The sequence below is a fragment of the Thunnus thynnus genome, chromosome 11 (genome assembly GCF_963924715.1).
Source record: "Thunnus thynnus chromosome 11, fThuThy2.1, whole genome shotgun sequence".
Lineage (NCBI taxonomy): Eukaryota > Metazoa > Chordata > Actinopteri > Scombriformes > Scombridae > Thunnus > Thunnus thynnus.
This window is the reverse complement of record NC_089527.1, coordinates 27,009,403-27,028,915: the sequence shown is the minus strand read 5'-3', so window position 1 is coordinate 27,028,915 and position 19,513 is coordinate 27,009,403. Positions and strand designations below refer to the sequence as shown.

At 39.1% G+C, this 19,513-nt stretch overlaps 1 protein-coding gene across 1 annotated transcript in view; it reads right to left on the bottom strand.

Annotated features, from left to right (window-relative positions):
* Positions 1-651: 651 nt before the first annotated feature.
* LOC137193050 (diacylglycerol kinase beta-like) overlaps positions 652-19,513 on the bottom strand; it is a 115,917-nt gene continuing 97,055 nt past the window's right edge. Inside the window, exons 23-25 of the mRNA XM_067604226.1 lie at positions 15,244-15,364; positions 12,906-12,966; positions 652-10,007 (exon numbers count right to left, since the gene is read on the bottom strand). Of these exons, the coding sequence (XP_067460327.1) occupies positions 9,909-10,007; positions 12,906-12,966; positions 15,244-15,364 (281 nt within the window). The 3' untranslated portion in view covers positions 652-9,908. The remainder of the gene's footprint in view (positions 10,008-12,905; positions 12,967-15,243; positions 15,365-19,513) is intronic.

The following is a 19,513-nucleotide window of genomic DNA, read 5'->3' as shown; positions in this document are numbered from 1 at the left end:
TTTATATTACCTGTGTTGTGAACAAGTGATTTCATATTTACTATATCTTGTTCAAAACTTGAGACGTCTGTTTGAGAAAATTCGCAGTTAACAAGGACAAGAGCAGTGTGTGATTTATCTATTTTAACAAATTGTTCAAACATAAATGTGTATGAAGTGGAAAAAGTGACGCTGCATCAAAAAGTTGTTGGTTCAACTTTATTTTGCTAATATTGATAGGTGTTTCTGTTACTTTGGCCACTTCCTGACTCATGTAGACCTCTTCAAACCATTGTCTCATTGTTTGTTCACTCAGTCATCACAGATTTCCTCAGTTTCACTCTGACTGTTTAATGTCATCAGTGACTCACAAGTGTTGTTGGATGCATTTGTCTCTTGCTGATCCATGAAGATTACAAAAACCAAGTGTCTTTCTTTATCAGGCTCTGCTAACAGACGCCATTCTGATCGCACATTCTGATCATATCACAAGTAAGCAAATATATACAGTATATATTCAAAAGATCAGAGGAACTGCATGCAAGTTTGATGGCCTTAGCTGTTCAAATTCAAATCCAATCAGGTTAAGTAGAAATTCAGCATGGTAGTGCTGGCACTGCCAGAATCTGTGGCTATTAGTTTGTGTGATTAAAGAAAAAAGGGACAAAAATGCATATTCAACGTCTTCTCTTTATTTGGTAAAATGTTTTGTCCATCAAAATGCCAAACAGTGAGGGTGACATGGAGACAGACGCAGGGTAGACTGCAGAGGCTGATCATATTGATTCCTCAACCTCTTTTATCCAATCACATCCCGGACAACATGGGGGATGGGCTGCCCTTGACCCTCTCTGGGCTGAAAGTCCCCTACCATATACTGACCCTGAGGGGGAACAGAGGGCTCATACCACAGACATAAAGTTTATAAATCAGATAATTTGATTAACTGTCTTGTTTTTCATACTCTGTAATAATCCCCTGAAGCTGTGTGATGAATGAGCTATTGTGATATGTAGTATCTGATGTGTGATCGTCTCTGTAAACTCTATTTCTATGATTTGATAGTTTAATGTACATGTAGAGCAACAACACACTGCCGGGGCTCTGCTGCATCTGTGCCTCTGATGTCACTCAATACTGCTAATCTGTCCCAGGATGAGAACAGGATCACTGTCAGGACTGTAGAACCACCCCAGCCTCGGAGGGGGGACAGGCCAGGCAAAGTGTGGGGGGAGGGGGTTGAGATAGTTCCACATGGGGGAGCAGATGGAAACAGATAACTGTGATTCTGTTGATTAATGAAAGTGCTGCTATTTGAGAACATGTGGTTAATGTGGTGATTGTATTCAAATCACACAGGAGCCCAGAGTTTAAATATCATACAGTAACATGTAAGCCTTAGTTCCACATTTTGGGACATATCCTTTTTTGCTTTTTTTTAGGGTTACATGAAAAGATCGATAGCACTCTCATATGTTTGCAGCTATAGCCAGTAGTCAATTAGCTTAGCTTAGACTGGAAGCAGCTAGCCTAGTTCAAAACTATGCTTACCAACTCCCTGATGAACAAGTTGTATCTTGTTTTTTATTATGTACATGAACAGAAATGTAAAAATAATAATTTGTGGTTTTATGGTGTGCTATTTCTTGGTGAAAAACAGCTGGGTGCAGTGACTTTTTGGAGTCTTGTCTGCAGATGGCTAAACTGTTATACTTCAGGAAATAGTTCCAGCATGTGACTTTATCTAAAACCACAAATTGTCATTTTTACATTATGTTTATGTTCAGATTAAATAAAGATACAACAGGTTAATTTGTGAGTTTTAGATTTGTGGGTAGGTGGGTATTCAACCTTTGGACAGAGCGAGGCTAGCTGTATCCCAACTTCCAGTCTTTGTGCTAAGCTAAGCTAATTGCTTCCCAGCTTTAGCTCCATATTCAACATACAGACATTAGTGTGGTATCTCATCTAACTCTTGGTAAGAAACCCAAAATGTCAAACTATTCCTAAAAAGCAAAAATCCACCAGAAATAGATCGAACCTGGTTAAAAAAGCAGCTAATCTGCTTGATGTATTGTATTTCTATTTTTTTCTTGTTTGGGGGGTGTATTTATTTATTTATTATGAATAATATGATTGATAGATGACGTGATGTCCCATAATGATATTTCCTGTGTGACTACAATATACGTCTTTTCAGAGAGAAATGTGAGGCAAGTTTTAATCCACAGGTTCAGATCCACAGAATCACAGTCCAAGGACTTCTCTCTTGGCTCATCAATTTGAAATAACTTTTATAAATTACACAAGGAGAAATAAAAGAAGCAGAGATACCAACATTTCCTTCAGCAGTAGACTAGAGACGAGACTAGAGCTTGAGTAGACCAGAGAGCAATGCAGCCACATGTGTTTTGTATAACCTCCCTGGTATCTAGATATATAGCCCACAGCTGAATAGGACAAGTTTGTTGTTACTTTACTGAGTGCTGTCACACATTATTCTCAGAGACACAGGATCTAAAACTGAAGTATAAGTAAACGGCAGGTTAAGGTAACATGATCACAATTCAGAACAAAATAGCTCCTGGAATGAACATCACAGATTGATATACTGGAGAGTCTGAGGGTGGATTTCTCTTATAATTTTACTGAAACTGGTGAACTACATTTGCTTTTTGAAAATATTTTAAAAGATATTTAAAATTTAAAAGTTATTTAAAAAGTAGCAGAAATAGATTAAAGGATACAAAAGATATTCTGTATTTTTCGTATTGTCAACAAATCCCATGAAAAGACCAAAACAAACAATGAATTTATCCTATCAAACAAGTACTGCCTGTGTATCCAAAGTGTGATACGCAGCAGCTTATTCCTCTGTGACATAGACCTTCATTGTTGTCCAAAAACTATTACAGACACATCAATGAGCCACATTGTTGCACTGGGTGACACATTCCTTCATTACGATGAACATGGGCATTGTAGTTCATGTTATTTTGGGTAAATCCCACATACAATGTCCTGCTGCCGGAAATACTCAATACAGCACCAAATATGTATTAATACACAGCTGAAAATAGTCCCCAACAAATTTACTGCTTACTCCTGTTTGAGTGATGTTTGATAAAGACTTAAGCACCCAGCTGTTATAGAAATTACTTAGCCTTTTTAATATTAAACCACATATATATGTGACCTGTTTTTAAAAGATGTATTCAGTAGGAACAAAGGGGCTTTAGTTTGGGTGCCACAGTCAGAGCAGTAGCCACAGTTGAAAAATACTGAGAGGAGTAACACATTGTTGGTTGTGATCTTTTTTACGGGATTTGTCGCCTTATCTTTACAGATAACCTGCTTCAGGAAACTCAACACACAGACAAAGATGAACACAGATATCACCTCCCTTGTTTGCTAATAAAGGTCAGCTCAATGACAGCTAATCACAATAGTCCTTTACCCTGATGGCAACCAATGTCTGCTGCTAACTGAAGGCTAGGATGACACAAAATGACACCGGTGGGTTGCCAAGTATTGATAAAATCGTCTCCCCTTTGTTTGTCTCCATGCTGTGGGTCAGTCCAGGTAAAGCAAATCCTTTTTGGTCATTTTTAGGGTGATATGTTATTGGAAATGTTGCTACAAATAATCATCCTTTCTTTGTGATTTGATGATTTGTATTCTGATATATATTCTACTTTTCTCTGTCTTCTGTGTAAGCCCTGTGCAAAGCTGTGAGCACAGAGTGGGTCCATTTATTTGTTAAGGCAATTGATTACTTCAAAGGACAAGAATAGACATGAGTTGTGACACACATTGGAAATTCACTCAGACAGGATCTGCGTGGGCGTTCATGTTGCTGCCCCTTGAGCCATCTGTAAATCACGAATGGATGTTGTAATGGTATAAACTTCATCTGGGAATTGTACTTTGTTTTTCTTTTTTAACTCAACAAGACAGCTTGTCTGCTTTTTCTTGCACATGATTATAAAGACGCTACCAAAAAAAACAAAACCACAACAAATAAATAAATGTGACCTGTTTTCTCCATTCATCTGATGAATGGAGTTTTAAGCAAAGAATAAGTTTGAATAGTCTGATCCACACTCTCCTTTGTTCACTCTACGTTTGATTCAGCAGGCATGCGGTGATGTAAGTTTACTTCAGATAAAATATTATAAACAAATATATACACTTGGTAATATAGCTGTCTAAAACCATTCTTTCAATAAATGTAAAATTACTGTAAACATGCACTCTTTTCACACTGAGCTCTCTTGGCACCCAGGCTCCGTTAGGACAACAAAAAATGGAGAAAAATTAGTTTGTGATGTGCGTTTTTCAAAATCTTGTGATATCTCCACAGTGTTGTTGTCGTATGAAGGTTTGATATTATATTTTAAACATAAACCACTGAGATGGATGAAAGTGACATGTAACAAACCTGAAGTACATCTCAGTGTTTGGATTGCTGCGGTTTGGAGGAACCCAGCATCACATCTAGGTTGGTTAAATATGGTATGAGAATACAGTAGACATTGTTTTGGTTTTCATGGGGCCTGGGTGCAAGAGCAGTTACTCAGTGTGTTTTAAAGGGAACCAGGGCATAAAGGCGTCAAAGCCTCACCCTATTATGGAGCTCAGTTTGTACCAACAGAACATCTCACCAGTCTCACTCTGCCCTGCACCGTTAACACATACATCTCTCTATTGTTTCACCTTACTTTTGTCATCATATTACCAATTCGACTATCAGTGGCTCATTTTCTTTTAGACATATTTTACCTACTGAAATTATGCAAGTTACTTCTGCCCTTAATGTTGGCTGTGCCCATAAAGTTTATAAAATTAGCCTCTCAAGGGCTTGATGACCTATTTAATCTGTCCCTAACAACTAGTAAATTTCGATCTATTTGGAAATGTGCTAAAGTTACTTCATTCCAATTTTTCTACTACAACTGCCCTTGTCAAATTTACCAATGATGTATTCTCATCTTTAGACAAAGGTCAATTTACAGGTGCCATCTTTATTGATTTAACCAAGGCTTTCAATGTGGTTGACCATTATCTTTTCTTGATAAACTTTATGCTATGGGTGTCTCTCAACAGGTATTATTTTGGTTTAAAACTTACCTTCATAACTGTTGTCACAATCAATCAGATTATTTAACTGTTGAAAAGGGTGTACCACAAGGATCTATTTTAGGACCTTTTCTTTTTCTTTTCTCTAAATTGTTCTGCTCAGTTATATGCAGATGACATGCTTATATGCACATCTAATTCCAATGTAACTAAAATTCAAAGCTCTCTGCAATCAGAATGTCCAAAAATGCTTTTTAAATAACAATCTCATATTAAACAAGCAGAAGTCTTATAGCATGTTGTTTGGTACTAGTTATAATATTAATCGTTCATCTACTGAGTTGGCTATTAATTTTACTGATGGGTCTCCACTTAATAAAGTTGATACATTTAAATACTTGGGACTTTGGACTGATTCTGATTTTTTTTTCAGGCCTCATATTGATTTTAGAAGATTAGAAATAAAATAAGTCTAGTCCCAGAATACTATATTGGTCAATCAATTGTTTTACTACCCAAGTAAGAAAACAAATTGTCCAACAGCTTTTATTTCCCATTATTGATTATGGTGATATCATATACCAGAACACCTCTGAAACACATCTTCATCCTTTAAATGTAGTTAACAATAATATTTATAGATTTGTCCTAAGGTGTCCTTACCACACGCATCATTGTTTCATGTATGACACACTGAACTGGCTATCACTTCACTCTAGGAGACATTTTCATTGGTTGCTCTTTGTTTTCAAATGCATTTACTTTAACTATCTTCTATACTTAAACAGCTTTTACATTCAGATCATCATATTCACTCAGACACACTCAGCAACCTTTTTTTGTGCCTAGAATCTTTAAAGAAATTGGGAGACATGCTTTTAAGTTTAAAGCACCATCATGCTGGAATAATTTGCCTCATGCAAACTATTGAACTCATTCAGATCATTTACTTCTGTCCATGACTTCAAGACTTCTTAGCTTGTTTATCTTAAATCTACTCATTCTTGTTTTTAAATTGTATTTACCTTAATTTTTTAGTTTATAAGTAGACTCAGTACTTTGACATAATGTTATTTGGTCTGTTGATTTATTTTATTTCTTGTTAATTTTTGTACAGATGACACTTGTAACAGATATAGTAGGAGTGCTTTGGGATGGTGGGAGAGCCCTTATGTGTATGTCCTTGTTGATGTTACTATGTTGATTGTTTTATGTCATTGGATTGTTTAATTCATCATCATTATTATTATTATGTATTTATTTACTTATTGTTTAAATGTTTGTTAACTTCCATGTTTTGTGCGTGAGGACCATCTTGAAAATGAGATGGTGCATCTCAAGGGGTTTATCCTCTAATTAAATTTTGAAATAAAATAAATAAAAACAAATCGCAGCAGGGTTCAAGGCAGTTTTCCCAAAATGTCTAACTCACATCATTTATAGGTCCCGTGTGTTTCAACCTTCACATGTTTACCTTCTCTTTGAAATTGAATTTTGAAAGACATCAGTGCCATTTAGTTCAGATCAAGATAATTTTCGGTACTCTTTACTGAAAAGTGTGTGAGACAAAATAATCTCAACTCAAGGTCCACATACTTCATGTACTACCTTTCTAGAAGCTTTCAACCCGATTGATACTGGACTTTTGAGGTTGATATTTTGATATAAATATATCTATATTTGAGAGTTACAAAAATTTGATAACAATATATAAGTTGATATTTCTTTAAAAAAAATAAAAATAAAATAAACTTGTCAGTGCTCTCTAGCAGACAAACTATGTAATGGAGAGTTTTTAGCCATGTTGTGGCATGGCCCTAGGGATGTCAATGTCAGTCTGTCAGTTGGTCCACCACTTTGGTCCACACTGGAATGTCTCAACAACTATTGGATGAACGTCCATATAATTTGGTACACAAGTTCATGTCCCCACCAGGATAAATTGCAAGCACTTTGGTGATCACCTGACTTTCATCTAGTGCCATCGTCAGGTCAAGGTTTTAATTTGTCCAATACTTTGGTTTATAACCAGGCACTTGCAAAACTAACGACATTCCCATCAGCCTCAGGTGTACTTTGTGTTTAGTGATAATTAAGAAATGTAGCATGGTAACACGCTGAACCTTAAAGCTGGAGCATGGGACTTTTGTTTTCCCCCTTCTGGCAGTGAGAGTAAAGGGGGTGCTTAGCTGTGATTGCCTGACACAGGCATGTAGCACACTCTCATGTGCACCACAAATGACAGGCACACAGAGAGGGCTGGTAAAAACGGAGATGTTTTGACGGTCCACCAGCCCACTGGGATTTGCCAGTACACCACTGGCCATAACATACTTTTGCAGCTGTAAAATGGTGGATAAATTGGTTAAATTGTTTTGAGCATCACACAACCCCTGCGAAATGACTTGTCTCACTGTCAGAATTTGATCCTATAACATTTGGTCCAAAAACATTTGGAGAGTCTAGAAGAGCCGCACAATTAATGGCCAAGTGGCCAGTGCAGAAATGTCGCGCCCGACACAAGATTTAGAAATTCTATATACTGTGAAATACAGAGAGATTTATCTGGCGGTGATAGGCTTAATCATCATTGTGTGAATTTGTTTGGCAAGGGCTTGAATGTAATGGACGTTCATTTATGTGCAAAAGTCCCACACTGCAGGAAACTAAACATTATACCTGCTAAACATCAGCATGTTAGCATTATCATTGTAAGAATGCTAGCTTGGCTGTAGTCTTGTCGAATTACTTCTATCATACTGTATCTTTGACATTTCTGTACTGTAATTTCTTGTTTCTCATTGGGTGACATATATCCCAGTACTGATATGTCTGCAATATAGCTCTACTTTCAACAGTAACTAACCACTTGTCGTTACTTGATGTTCCACAGTTAGGTCAACACTTTAGCCAGTTCCACCTGCTGACAAACGCTTGTTGTTGCCATTGAAATCTCTGAAAAAGCTAGTCAGTGGACCTTGAGTTGAGATCATTTTGTCATACATTCTGTCATTTTGATGCAATTTTTCCTTGTTCCTGGGAGGAGAGAAATTGATTCACACTCAAGTTAAATCTAAAATAATCTGAATTAGACAAAGTGGAAAACTGCCTTCAGAGAGCGACTGTAGCTGCTCTGTATGGTGATGAATACTGATCTGAGCCCCTCTAAGCTAAGAATTCCACATTAATAACAATGATATATTAAAACACATTCGTGTGTACAGTATATGTGAGCTCTACCTACTTTCCAGAAATATACATATACTCTGTCTGCATATACTGTATAATATAATTTGCCATATTTGGGGACAGTAATATAGATACATTCTTTATAAACACTGAGCTAAGCTTCCTGATGAACAGTTTCTGAATTATTTTCTAGCATATATTTTGTATTTCCTCCATCATCTCTGGTAAAAACAAATTCCTCCTATCTTGTCAGTTTCCTCCATTACTATTACATCTTTATTTGGCGTAGTTAAACAAATCATGAACGCACCGAAGCCACCCAGCATCTTGCAGAGGGGGCAGGCTCTGGGATTTGCACTCTGACAGCCCACTTGACATTGTGAGTCGATGTTTGACACAGTAATCAGGCATAGGGTTTCACAGGAGGAGAAATAGACCCTCCCTGAAATAGAGGGATAAATTTAGTTCCCCTGTCAATGCTCTGGTACATAAAAACCCCAGGGGCCCTGCTGTGATTCCCTTGAGGGGATTTATTTCAATCCTTGACCTGTTAGAAGTGTCCTATGGCATACGGTGCACAGGAACTGTTGTAGATTTGATCTGGATGGTAGTGTTAGAGCTCACAAACCACCAGGACAATTATGTTTCTTGAGAAAGCTACAGTGCATCCAATCTCTACTTTCAATCTAGACTCTGGTCAATTTATATAGTGATAACTGTGGGCAACTGGACAGGCACTTCCTCTGCCTGAACTCTACGGCCAGATCAGTCTAAGTATGGTTTAAAGGATGTTGTTTTGTAGGCCAGTGATACTAAGGGGCCAAAATCCCTGCATGTTTCCACCAATTCCAGGCCACTGTTACGCCCCACTGCCATCAACCCATAAACAAAATAGGTCAATAATGGATGAGGCTTTTCTACTCTTCTCCTCAGCTGTACCGTCTTGTCAGTCTGTGGGGAGGCCTTGGAGTGCGCGTCCTTACAAGCAACCGCTGTTTCATTATTCATACAGGTGTTTTAACGAAGAGGTGGATCTTACTCTACTTGCTCACCAGCCTTGTAAACAGCCACGTTACTGCCACACCACTCTCATTTTAATCGTTCCACCTCTCGCCCCGTCTTCTTTTTCTCACTGTAGTGTGTTGGATCTCTGTCTTTCTTTACTGAGCTCATCATATAACCTGCTTTCCATAGACTATCACTTTCTTTTTCCTTACTTCATTCAAGGGCTGTAAGGATATCCCAGCAACCAAAGTTGTGTTTAGCAGGCAGTGCAGCACTGGTGTATGATTTTTTTGGGCTGGGGGCGACTTGGCTGTTGCATGTGGCTGAGGCTAAATTCACAGCTGGACAGATGTTTGGAGACAGACTAGAGGATGATGGTTACACAGGAATAGGTCAGTACTGTATATTGAGAGTCATATCATTTTCGCCGCAGGTTCCTTTGGGATTGAATTGTCTGTAGGTATCCTGACATTAGGAATGTTCCACTTGTTGATGTGATCCTGTTAATGAACTCCCACTTTCGAACTCCAACCAGGGAACGGTGTACCAGTCATCTGATGGAGCTGCCTATACAGTGGGTGGCATGTGTGTGTGTGCATATACTGCATGTACTGTATATGTGTATGTTTTGGTGTTTGTGTGTGCATGTATGTGTCCTAGTCACGGCTCCGGTTGCGTTTCTTGAAGAAAAAGAACGGTGTCTTCTGAGGTGGGCCCAGTAATATGGGGACCTGGTTCTTGTGTGTGATCCTGATCTGTAAGAATCAGACAGAAAAGGACATGATAAAAACCACTTTGTAGGTAGGCAAGATTAATGGTATTAAGGGTTCTACAGAAATCTGTTATCAATATCTATTTTGACTGATTTACTAGGTTGACAATCATCACTTCCTGTCGTTTCACAACACACTGTTACAAAAGCACCTACTGTGGCCTTGCAAATAACTTAGATAACAAAAAGCTCTCTACCTTCCACTCCCATGAAGGTGACAAAATGAAAAATGCTGTGAGGATGAATAGAAAATAGTTGATCTCCTTCTTTTTATATGAGGACTGTAACCAGTTTGTGATATTTGATGGCGTGACAGTGTTGGAGGTTGAGTCTGGGGGTGTGCAGCAGAGGAAGATGAACAAAAGAGCACGGAAATGAGCCAGATATGACAAAAGTACAAAAAAAGCTGCTGCAACAGAAAGTGTTATCTGGTGTAAAGTTGACTTTATCAGCTTTCTAGGATAAGAGATTGTCCACTGGTATCCAGAGGATGCTTAGAGGACCTTGATGCTCCATACAGACCAACACAGTGACACAGGTCAAAGCTGATGCAGTGCTTATAGGTGATCCCGACTATATCCAGTTGGTATTGCGTCATCCCTTGTATTTGCTCTGGCTTCACCTCCACCAGAGGTGACATTCCCTGTTCTAAGAGCCAATTGTAGCTGGGTTGGTCTGCCAAGTCCTGTGTCTTTGCACCAGAGCTCTATACCTAACTTTGCAGGTGTTGGTCCATAATGTTGACCTTACTCTTATTTTTGGGGCTGAACTTGACTGGGCTTCACTGATACAGGCTCCCCTTCCAGGTCTGGCTCCAGGACAGGACCCTGGTTACCCTGACATGGCCGAGGTCATTCCTTTCTGAAGACACCGATCCTTAGCAGTCATTGAATCTCTGTCTCTCTGAGGCAACCTACTCAGCACTGTTCTGGCACAGTAAAGGTGCCAACGCAAAGGGCTATAGCAAAACATGAAGGGTCGTCTGGCAAAAAAGTTGAACCTGGCTCGACTTTTCCCAGAATGCAATATGACATCACAGAGCTGCCCATAGTGTTTGCCAATCAAATATGCGCAAGCGCCCATTTCTGGTAGATTACTTGTTATTAACGGCATATTTCTCCCATTTACCTGATTGTTGAGATGAAGAATAAAATGCTTGTTGCTGTGATAAACAGAGTTGTAAAAGCCTCCCTCAAAGTATTATTAAACCTATAGTTTGTTTGCTCTGGTCCAAATCAGTTGACGAGTTGGTGCACTTGTTGCATTTTACCCTTGGTTCAGTTTCTTTTCATGCAGAAAAAAATTCAAGCAAACCAAAATGCATCACTAAAAGTCAGTGAAAACGTTCTCCCCACTTATTGGTCAGATGTGTCTGGGGCAGGAGCAAGAACGTAAACACAGGAAGAAGGTCCCGAAGAAGGTTCTATCTCTTCAAATATGACTCAAAGCAATGCACTTCGTTGCTAGTCCAGGTCTGACCCAAGCCCCCAGGAACAGCGCTGGGCTTTGAAGCCAATTTGATATAGCGGCCAAACTGTGTACTCACAACTTCCAGGTCTGACAGGGGCCCAAAAAGCATTTTTCCTGCACACAATCATGGGAAAAGCAGCAGCTGTAAAACGGTGGATACATTTTTTTGAGCATCACAACCACCGCTCAATGACTCATTTCACTATCAGAATTTGATCCATTCAGTGTGATCACATTTAGAAGGTCTAGAGCTGCACGACTGAATTGTTTTATCCCCATTCAAGTAAGCCGGAGGGCTAAACCAGAAGTTAGCTGTCTCAGTGGTGGAAGTCTCTTTTGAGAATGCTCTATGGGTGCATGGGATACATAGGGCCCATAGAGCATGTGCAGTATGTTTTCATCATGGGAAAGTAGATTTTTTGGCTTCATGTGCAACTGGGCAATTTTCAGAGGAATGAACAGATGCTGTATCCAGTTCTCTTTATACATCCATGGTCTGACCTTGATTCATTCTCTGGCTAGCTGCTAGCAACTGTTGTTGATTTCACTCATCCGCATCCCAGTATGCAAAGCCGTTTAGCTCAAACATGCAGACTATGCCTTGTAGTTGGGTCAGGTCCAGGTCAGATCACATTCTCACCACAAATTAACTACTCCAAAATTTGTTTGTGATCGAACTGAGACCACACCTACGTACGATTGCTGTGTTCAGATCTGCCCAAACGAAACGTACCAAGTGGGAAAATGAACCAGAATCTTATTCAACTGAACTAAATGTGAAAACACAGCCTGAATCTGAATGCTATGTAAAGTGGCAGTTCTTGGAGGGACCACACAATGATGATAACTAAAAATTTAGATTCAGTGCTTAACTCAAAACACTGCATACCAAATTATTTCTTTATTATTAATAATTTACTCTTACCATTAGTTTGGAGTTGGTCTTAAGTTCAAAGATCTCTTAATATTTAAAAGGTACAGTACAGTAAGTCAGTTGAGCAATGTCTTTGTCCCAATTCAAGGTTCAGTCTCTTCTACAGTTATGCTGTTGTGAAGAGTGGCAGAGAGGATTCACCTTGACTTGCATGTGGAGGAGGGACGAGGGCTAGTGCTATCCTATAGTATATCATGGTCATGTGCTGGCTCCGATTCAAAATGTTACCCCACAACTGAAATGAAACCTTTGCACTTGGTTATACAAAACTACCCACATATTTGTGCTGCATGGACAATATCCAAGTATATGTGGTTCTCTTTGGCCTAAAGTGTGTCAGTTTTCTTTGGTATATTTGCATAACAAGAACCTCCGAAGTAAAGGGAGAATATCCAAGAATCCCTGTCATGAAACAATTTTAAAACATGAAGCAGTGATTCTAGTTGAAAATGCTGCATTGGCAGTGTTCACTCTCACCGTACAGGGTGGCTGCATCCAGGGCTCACCATCAATCTGCATGGGCAGCCGCCGGGACGTCCTGTGAAGAGAAAGCAGAGGGACGAGCATGAGTGGTGGGGGTAGAGCAGAGAGAGAGAGAGAGGATGGGGTGGGGTGGTAGGTTGTGAAGGTCAGATCACACACACCTCTGAGGCACGAGAGGCCTGTTCACACTGTCCCAGGACAGGGTCAAACACTGCACCCTTTGTTCTCATGAGACCCATTCCCAGACAGGCCCCGACTCTTTAAACTCACAGACCCACTGTATGTATACACACACACACACACACATACACACACACACACACGCACACACACACTCAAAGTTGGTTTAAGACTTTCATGCATACCTCTCTAGCTGAAGCATCACAGTATGGGAGAATGACTGCAATGAATGCTCTTTAATTCTGGTCTAGGAAAATATTAGGGGCAGTTCGCTGGATACGTGAAAGAACAGCTTGTAAATGTCACTTCTTTGGTACAGTAACTGGCTGTGGATGTTACAGTAAGTGGACCAGGTCTTTTTTGGCCCAAAAATGTGGGCACAGTGCTCTTGGATTTGTCAGACAAATAGGGCTGGGGTTCAATAGCATTTAAAGGGGACGTATCATGCACATTTCCAGGTCTATAAACTATATACTATATACTATATACTTACATACTGGGCTCTACTGGAATATTTTTCATGATTTATAGTTAAAACAACTCTTCATTTATCTTATACTGGCTGTAACTGCAGCCCCTCAGTTCAGCCTCTGTCTGAAACAGGCTGTTTTAGCTTCTGTCTCTTTAAGGCCTCTCCTCCCGATGAGCCCACTCTGTTCTGATTGGCCAACTTCCAGAAGCTGCGCCTCGGCAGACTTACACTGGCACATGTAGCACAACAAGTTAGCGAAGCTCTGTAAACGGAAACGCATTCCCACGCATGCACAGTGGTATCTGCCTTAAATGGAACTTCTCTCCAGAGACCGAAAATGTTATCGCTGTTATTAGTCTTTCGAGCTATTTCTAAACAAACTAATGTGCCAAAAATCTTTGTGGTGAAGGAACACGTCACCCAGTGCAATGGTGTGGATCATTGACGTGTTTTTAATAGTTGTTGGACAACAACGGAGGTCTATGGCACAGAGGAATAAGATATATTAGGCTTTGGATACACACACTATACTTGTTAGTAGGATGAGTTCATTGTTGGTTTCAGCTATGCACATGAGATTTTTAGATAATAAGCAAAATATAGAAAATTGCCAGCCTTATCCTTTACCTGAATGTGAATTTTGAATTGAATGAGAAGGGCTGTCACTTTTTCAAAAAGTCATGTCAAAACAAATGAAAAAAAATGATAATGAACACATTCTTTCTTCAAATTCATTCAAATGCAAAACTTCATTACAGATTTTTTTCCCCCCATTAATTCATATGAGGTGCCTCTGCTGGCTCACTTGAGTAACAAGCTAACAGGTGACTTAAGATTTGTTGTCATGGTAATGTTACTGTAAGGCAGATGCATTTAAAAATCAGCAAACTTCCTCAACTTTATCCTGCTGCACTTATACACTGAATTTTGGAATTTGGACAGAACAGATGGACTGAAACTCAATTTTTTCCCACATTCAAAAGGTTGTTCATTTTTTTTAATTAAGTGGCAGCCTTAGCAGACATTATACATTTTAATTACAGAATTAACATCAAATTAGCTACAGCTGATATCTGTCACAGATGATGATGCCATTTTAACAGGCAACAGTGACGGACTGCACAGACTAAAAACAAGAAGACTTCTATCTTAATGTTATTGCTCTTTGCTAATAAAAGGAGAGTGTGGAGAGATTTATTAGAGCTGAGAGAATTTTTATAAGAGCTGAGAGAATTTTGCCAACACGGAACCAAATCCAAAATGGATATTTGTTAGAACTCAGCCCAACAGACAGATCATTTCTCATCTTGTGATTGCAACTCAGTCCTTGGCTCCAACAGCTCACTTAGTAAAACATGCAGTTGAAATATATAATTTATTAGGTACAGGCGTGCTATTGTTTGGATACTGCAGGGATTTTAGCCTTCAAATGCACAAAAACACTCAAAAGGAATACATTTTTGATCATACATGTATAAAATGGAGATGGATTCACTTCTTGCAGCGAGTACAGCTTCCAGTTGGTTGACCAGAAGGAAGAGAAAAGGAGAGGAGGGTAGTGACTTGAGGCAGATGAAGGGAAGGGTAGAGAATGGAGCTCAGAAGGTAACAGGAGGGAGGGGGATGGATTAAATGTGGTAAAAGATGGAGGAAGCAGCCTGCGAGACAGGAAGTTCTGACCTGATGGTAACGTTGGCACACTGAGCCAGTCTGCGTCCTGCACTCTTCAGTCCTGTGTAGATCTGTCCCATCTCTATCGCCCCTTCCAGGCCAACCACCTCCAACAGCTGGTCACTGAAGTCTGGATGGAGAGGGTTACAGAGAGGGACACAGAGAGATGTTATGGATTCATTTGTACGCACGCACATTGACATGGTATAAGCTAAAAATAGAGGAATAAGATTTTAATTTTTGTAATGAAAAATAATTTTTCACTGTTGTGCTCATGAAAGAGAGGCATTCCTTTAATTTACCATAAATTTATAAAGTTTCTGGTAGTTTAGGATACATATTTGAGAGAGTAGGCAGCATTTGAACTTTTTAAAATTCTTTTTACAACTCTTACTTTCTGTGTCTACAATCGATTGCAACACCATGAAAGCCTTAGAGGAGAGACTGTCCAACAGTGTGCACCGTCATCCCCATTTGATCCATCGTGTCTCATCCCTCTCTCTGATGGCAGGTTTTTTGTGAAGCTTTCGAGTGTGGCCATTCAAAAAGTGAAAGTGTTGGACGACACTGTGTGCAAAGTAGTTTGTTTCATGCATCAGCCAGTGTTTAAAACTAATGGCTATTTTTGTTACTAAATATTTATGTTAAAAAGAAACAAAGGGAACTGGTGAGGGCTCCATCATCTACACCAGTGTTATAGTACTGTTGTATCATGTAAGTACGGTGGCTTGGTAATGTGGTCACTACCATAATGGTACAGTACAGTATTACTTTGGCATTGTACCATTATGCCACTTGTTTAATAATATGACCACTTTTTAGTAAGGGAAGGTGGGAATTAGCAACTCTAGTGCTCTCTCTCTCTCTCTCTCTCTCTCTCTCTCTCTCTCTCTCTCTCTCTCTCTCTCTATATATATATATATATATATATATATATATATATATTTATATGTACCTTTCATGGGCAGTATATAGGGCAGTATCTGTAAATGTCATAGCAACAAAACTCTATTCCAAAAGACACAATTCTGCTTCAGTGTTGTCTGAGTGTGTAGGTAAACTGTGATTGTGACAATCACAAACAGTACATTAATTAATCATTTGGATTTTTTGCAGTTTTCACATATACATATGCTACACATACAGTATCAGTCAAAGGTTTAGACACACTTTCTCATTCAAGTGAAGGTGTGTCCCAACTTCTGACAAACACTAAGCAAACACTCTCACCTTTACTTTCTTTTTTCTTTGTCTCTCACCAACACACATGGCATTACACAATCATCTCAGAGAGACTTTCACTTGGTAAAATAAAGGAGAATGAAAAAGAGACGGAGCAGAGGAGAGGAACTGTTCACTCTAATTCTGAGACTGTCAAACCATTTAGCAGATAATGCCTTCTCATTATCTTCTACTATATACATTTGCTTTTGTGCTCTCTCTCTCTGTTTGAAAAGTGTGATGCCTAAAAGTGAATATTTACAGACATGATCTTACAGGTCAGTGATGATATCATTTGACATTTCAGTTTCAATAAACTTTCGATCAAAAACAACCTAATATGATCGAGAAATGATATGTTCCTATGGCCCAAAACAACTTCACAGGTTTTACAAATGCTTTGCCAAATGAATTATTAGAGAGAAATCTGAGAAATATTTCATCTTCACAGCCAGTGTGATAATTTGTGAGCTGCTACAGTAGAATCAAATCTCAGACCCACTCATACAACTGTGATGGTGACAAACTCGACTACACTTATTAACTGTGGTCGTGTATGGATCACATCTTGTCCAAACGTGGTGCAGGAACCACAGTGAGTGAGCTGACTAGGCCAACAAAGGTTTAAATATTTCATGTTTTTTATTCTTAGCTTACTTTTTATTGGTTTAGTGGTTTTTATCAGGATCTTATGATTATTGAACTAAACCCTGAATCATAGAGCCAAATCTCTGCTTCTAACCTATTCTCAGTGAATCATGCAAATTAGTGTGGCTTGTGCCTGCTTAACACCTAAACATATCCTGGTCCTTTAGCATGCATGCAAAAATCCCTACTGTGACTGCCAGAAAAGTGTAAAAAGACACAGAATCCTGATAAATATGAAGACAATGAATCTAGTTGATTTAATGTTTCTAGTAGAGTTGGCTTCAGTGCAGCAGGAGACAAGAAAGAGAGGTTACGAGAGTCACCCAGGAAACCGGTCAAACCATTCCCCGAGGGTCTCAGCACAGACAAGCCAGGACTGGCACTGCAGCCTGTTGTGACTGGAGCCATAGGCTGCAGGTCTGTCTGTCTGTTACAGTGTAAACAATGTCAATAATTTCCCAACGTCATCAGACCTCGCTCACCCTGCTGCCTTTGTTTCAAACTACAAACAGGGAACTTGTGCGTTTAAAAAAAAAAAAAAAAAAAGAGATGACAATGACAACAATCAAATACTGAATACTAAAGTCTCTCTTAATTAATTCAGAAAATTAGATGTTCTTTCTTCAACAATTATTCTCTCTGTGGTCAGAATAAAAACGTGTAAAGCAGCTGAGGAATATAGGTTTTGTTGTGCATGTCTGTATCGGAGCATGTGTATAAAAATGTGAGTTTTGACCTGTACAGTATGTGTGGCATTTGAAGAAGTGCTGCCATTTCGTGCACAGCTTCATAGATGACCAAGGTTTATTTGGGAATAACTTTGCTGCTGAGTCACTAGCACTCTTTAATATTTCAGATGACAAATTCAAAAGAAAATGTCAGAGTGGAGTAAGGAACAAACATTTTAAAATTACTCAAAGGGTGTACTTTGTACTACTTTACTTTGTCAGTCCTCTTAAGAATTAAATTGTGCGTTTGCACAGAAGTGCTTGTGAGGAAAAGGAATAAAATGCAATGACTAATGTGTCATTACATGTGCATATTAATATGAAAAGGTGAAGAGAACTCTGCAAAATATTTAAATTAGTGACTGATGCCGCTGCAAAAGAGGCATTTTACATTTATTTAATTCTGAAGAGTTGTTTTATATATTATTTTGCAGTTTGTTAGAGTGAATATCTTTGACATGTGTCAGCAAACAGTTGCTTATTTACTGTAAACTTCCAGCAGACATGGAGCAACATTTGCATTTATTTGGAGTTGAGTGTCTTTCCACCTAGTGAATTCAGTTGTAGCTCTGGTTTGGTCTCCACTAACTCCTGAGGGACAAATTTGGCTCTTTAGTTGCTAAATGTGTTAATCAGTTAAATTCTAACTTTTTCTCTCTGCCACTTGGTGTTGGGCAGGTAGTATATAGTGAGTTTTTATAGCTGAAAACAGCCGCCTGCTGCTGCTGGAAACAGGGCTGAACCAAAACAGTAAAGTCACAGGCTGGAAAACCAAAACAATGAGCTGAAAGACTCTAAAACATGAACTCAGGGGAACTGCAGAGTCAAGTGATCATTCTTTGTGGGTTTGTCACTACGAGTGACTCCTTTCACATTAAATGCAGTCATCTGACGCATTGTTTATATAAAAATATTGGTTAGCTTTAACTGTTCACTTATATTTTCTGTAAATTTTACCTCTTAACATGAAGACCTAAACACTTTTTCCACACTGCCCGGAATAAAATGTATACTGAATTATTTTCTGGAATCAGCCTATAAAATGTTTTGTTATTGTTGTTGAGTGAACTCCCCCAGGTTTCTAAAACTCCCAGAAAAGGATAATCTGAGTGTCCTTAACGACATCCACAGCCCTGATCACATGTTCATAATGCTGTGTCAAACACAGAAATGATGCCTCATCTGCATGCTACCGGTCAGACACAAAGACGCATATTCGCCATATGCATCTCTCTGTCTCTGTAGAGCTTTCCAGGAAATAATCATAATAGGATTGAGCATCCATTAAAAAAAAACTGGACAGTTGGAGACTAAGGGATCAAGAAGAGGGACTAGTGACACAATAGATTCACATGACAGATGGGAATTAAAAGGAAGGCTGTATGTAAAGATGGACACAGGCTGTCATTTTCTGCAGTTGTAAACTAGGGAACATGTGAGTCTGAAAACTGTGACACAGTCTTTTACTGCTGGGTTTGAAGAGAGAAGAGGTAAGAATTTCCAGTGAGCGTTGACATGTCCTACTTTAGATTTTGAAACAGTACTATTCATATACCCTTTTCCTGTTGTACTATTAAATGTATAAATCCCCCTCCATCGCACACCCACATATATTGTACACCTCTACTTCCTCCAAATACCAAAAATGGGCATGCCGTCCTGCCAGTGTCCCAGTGTGAGAG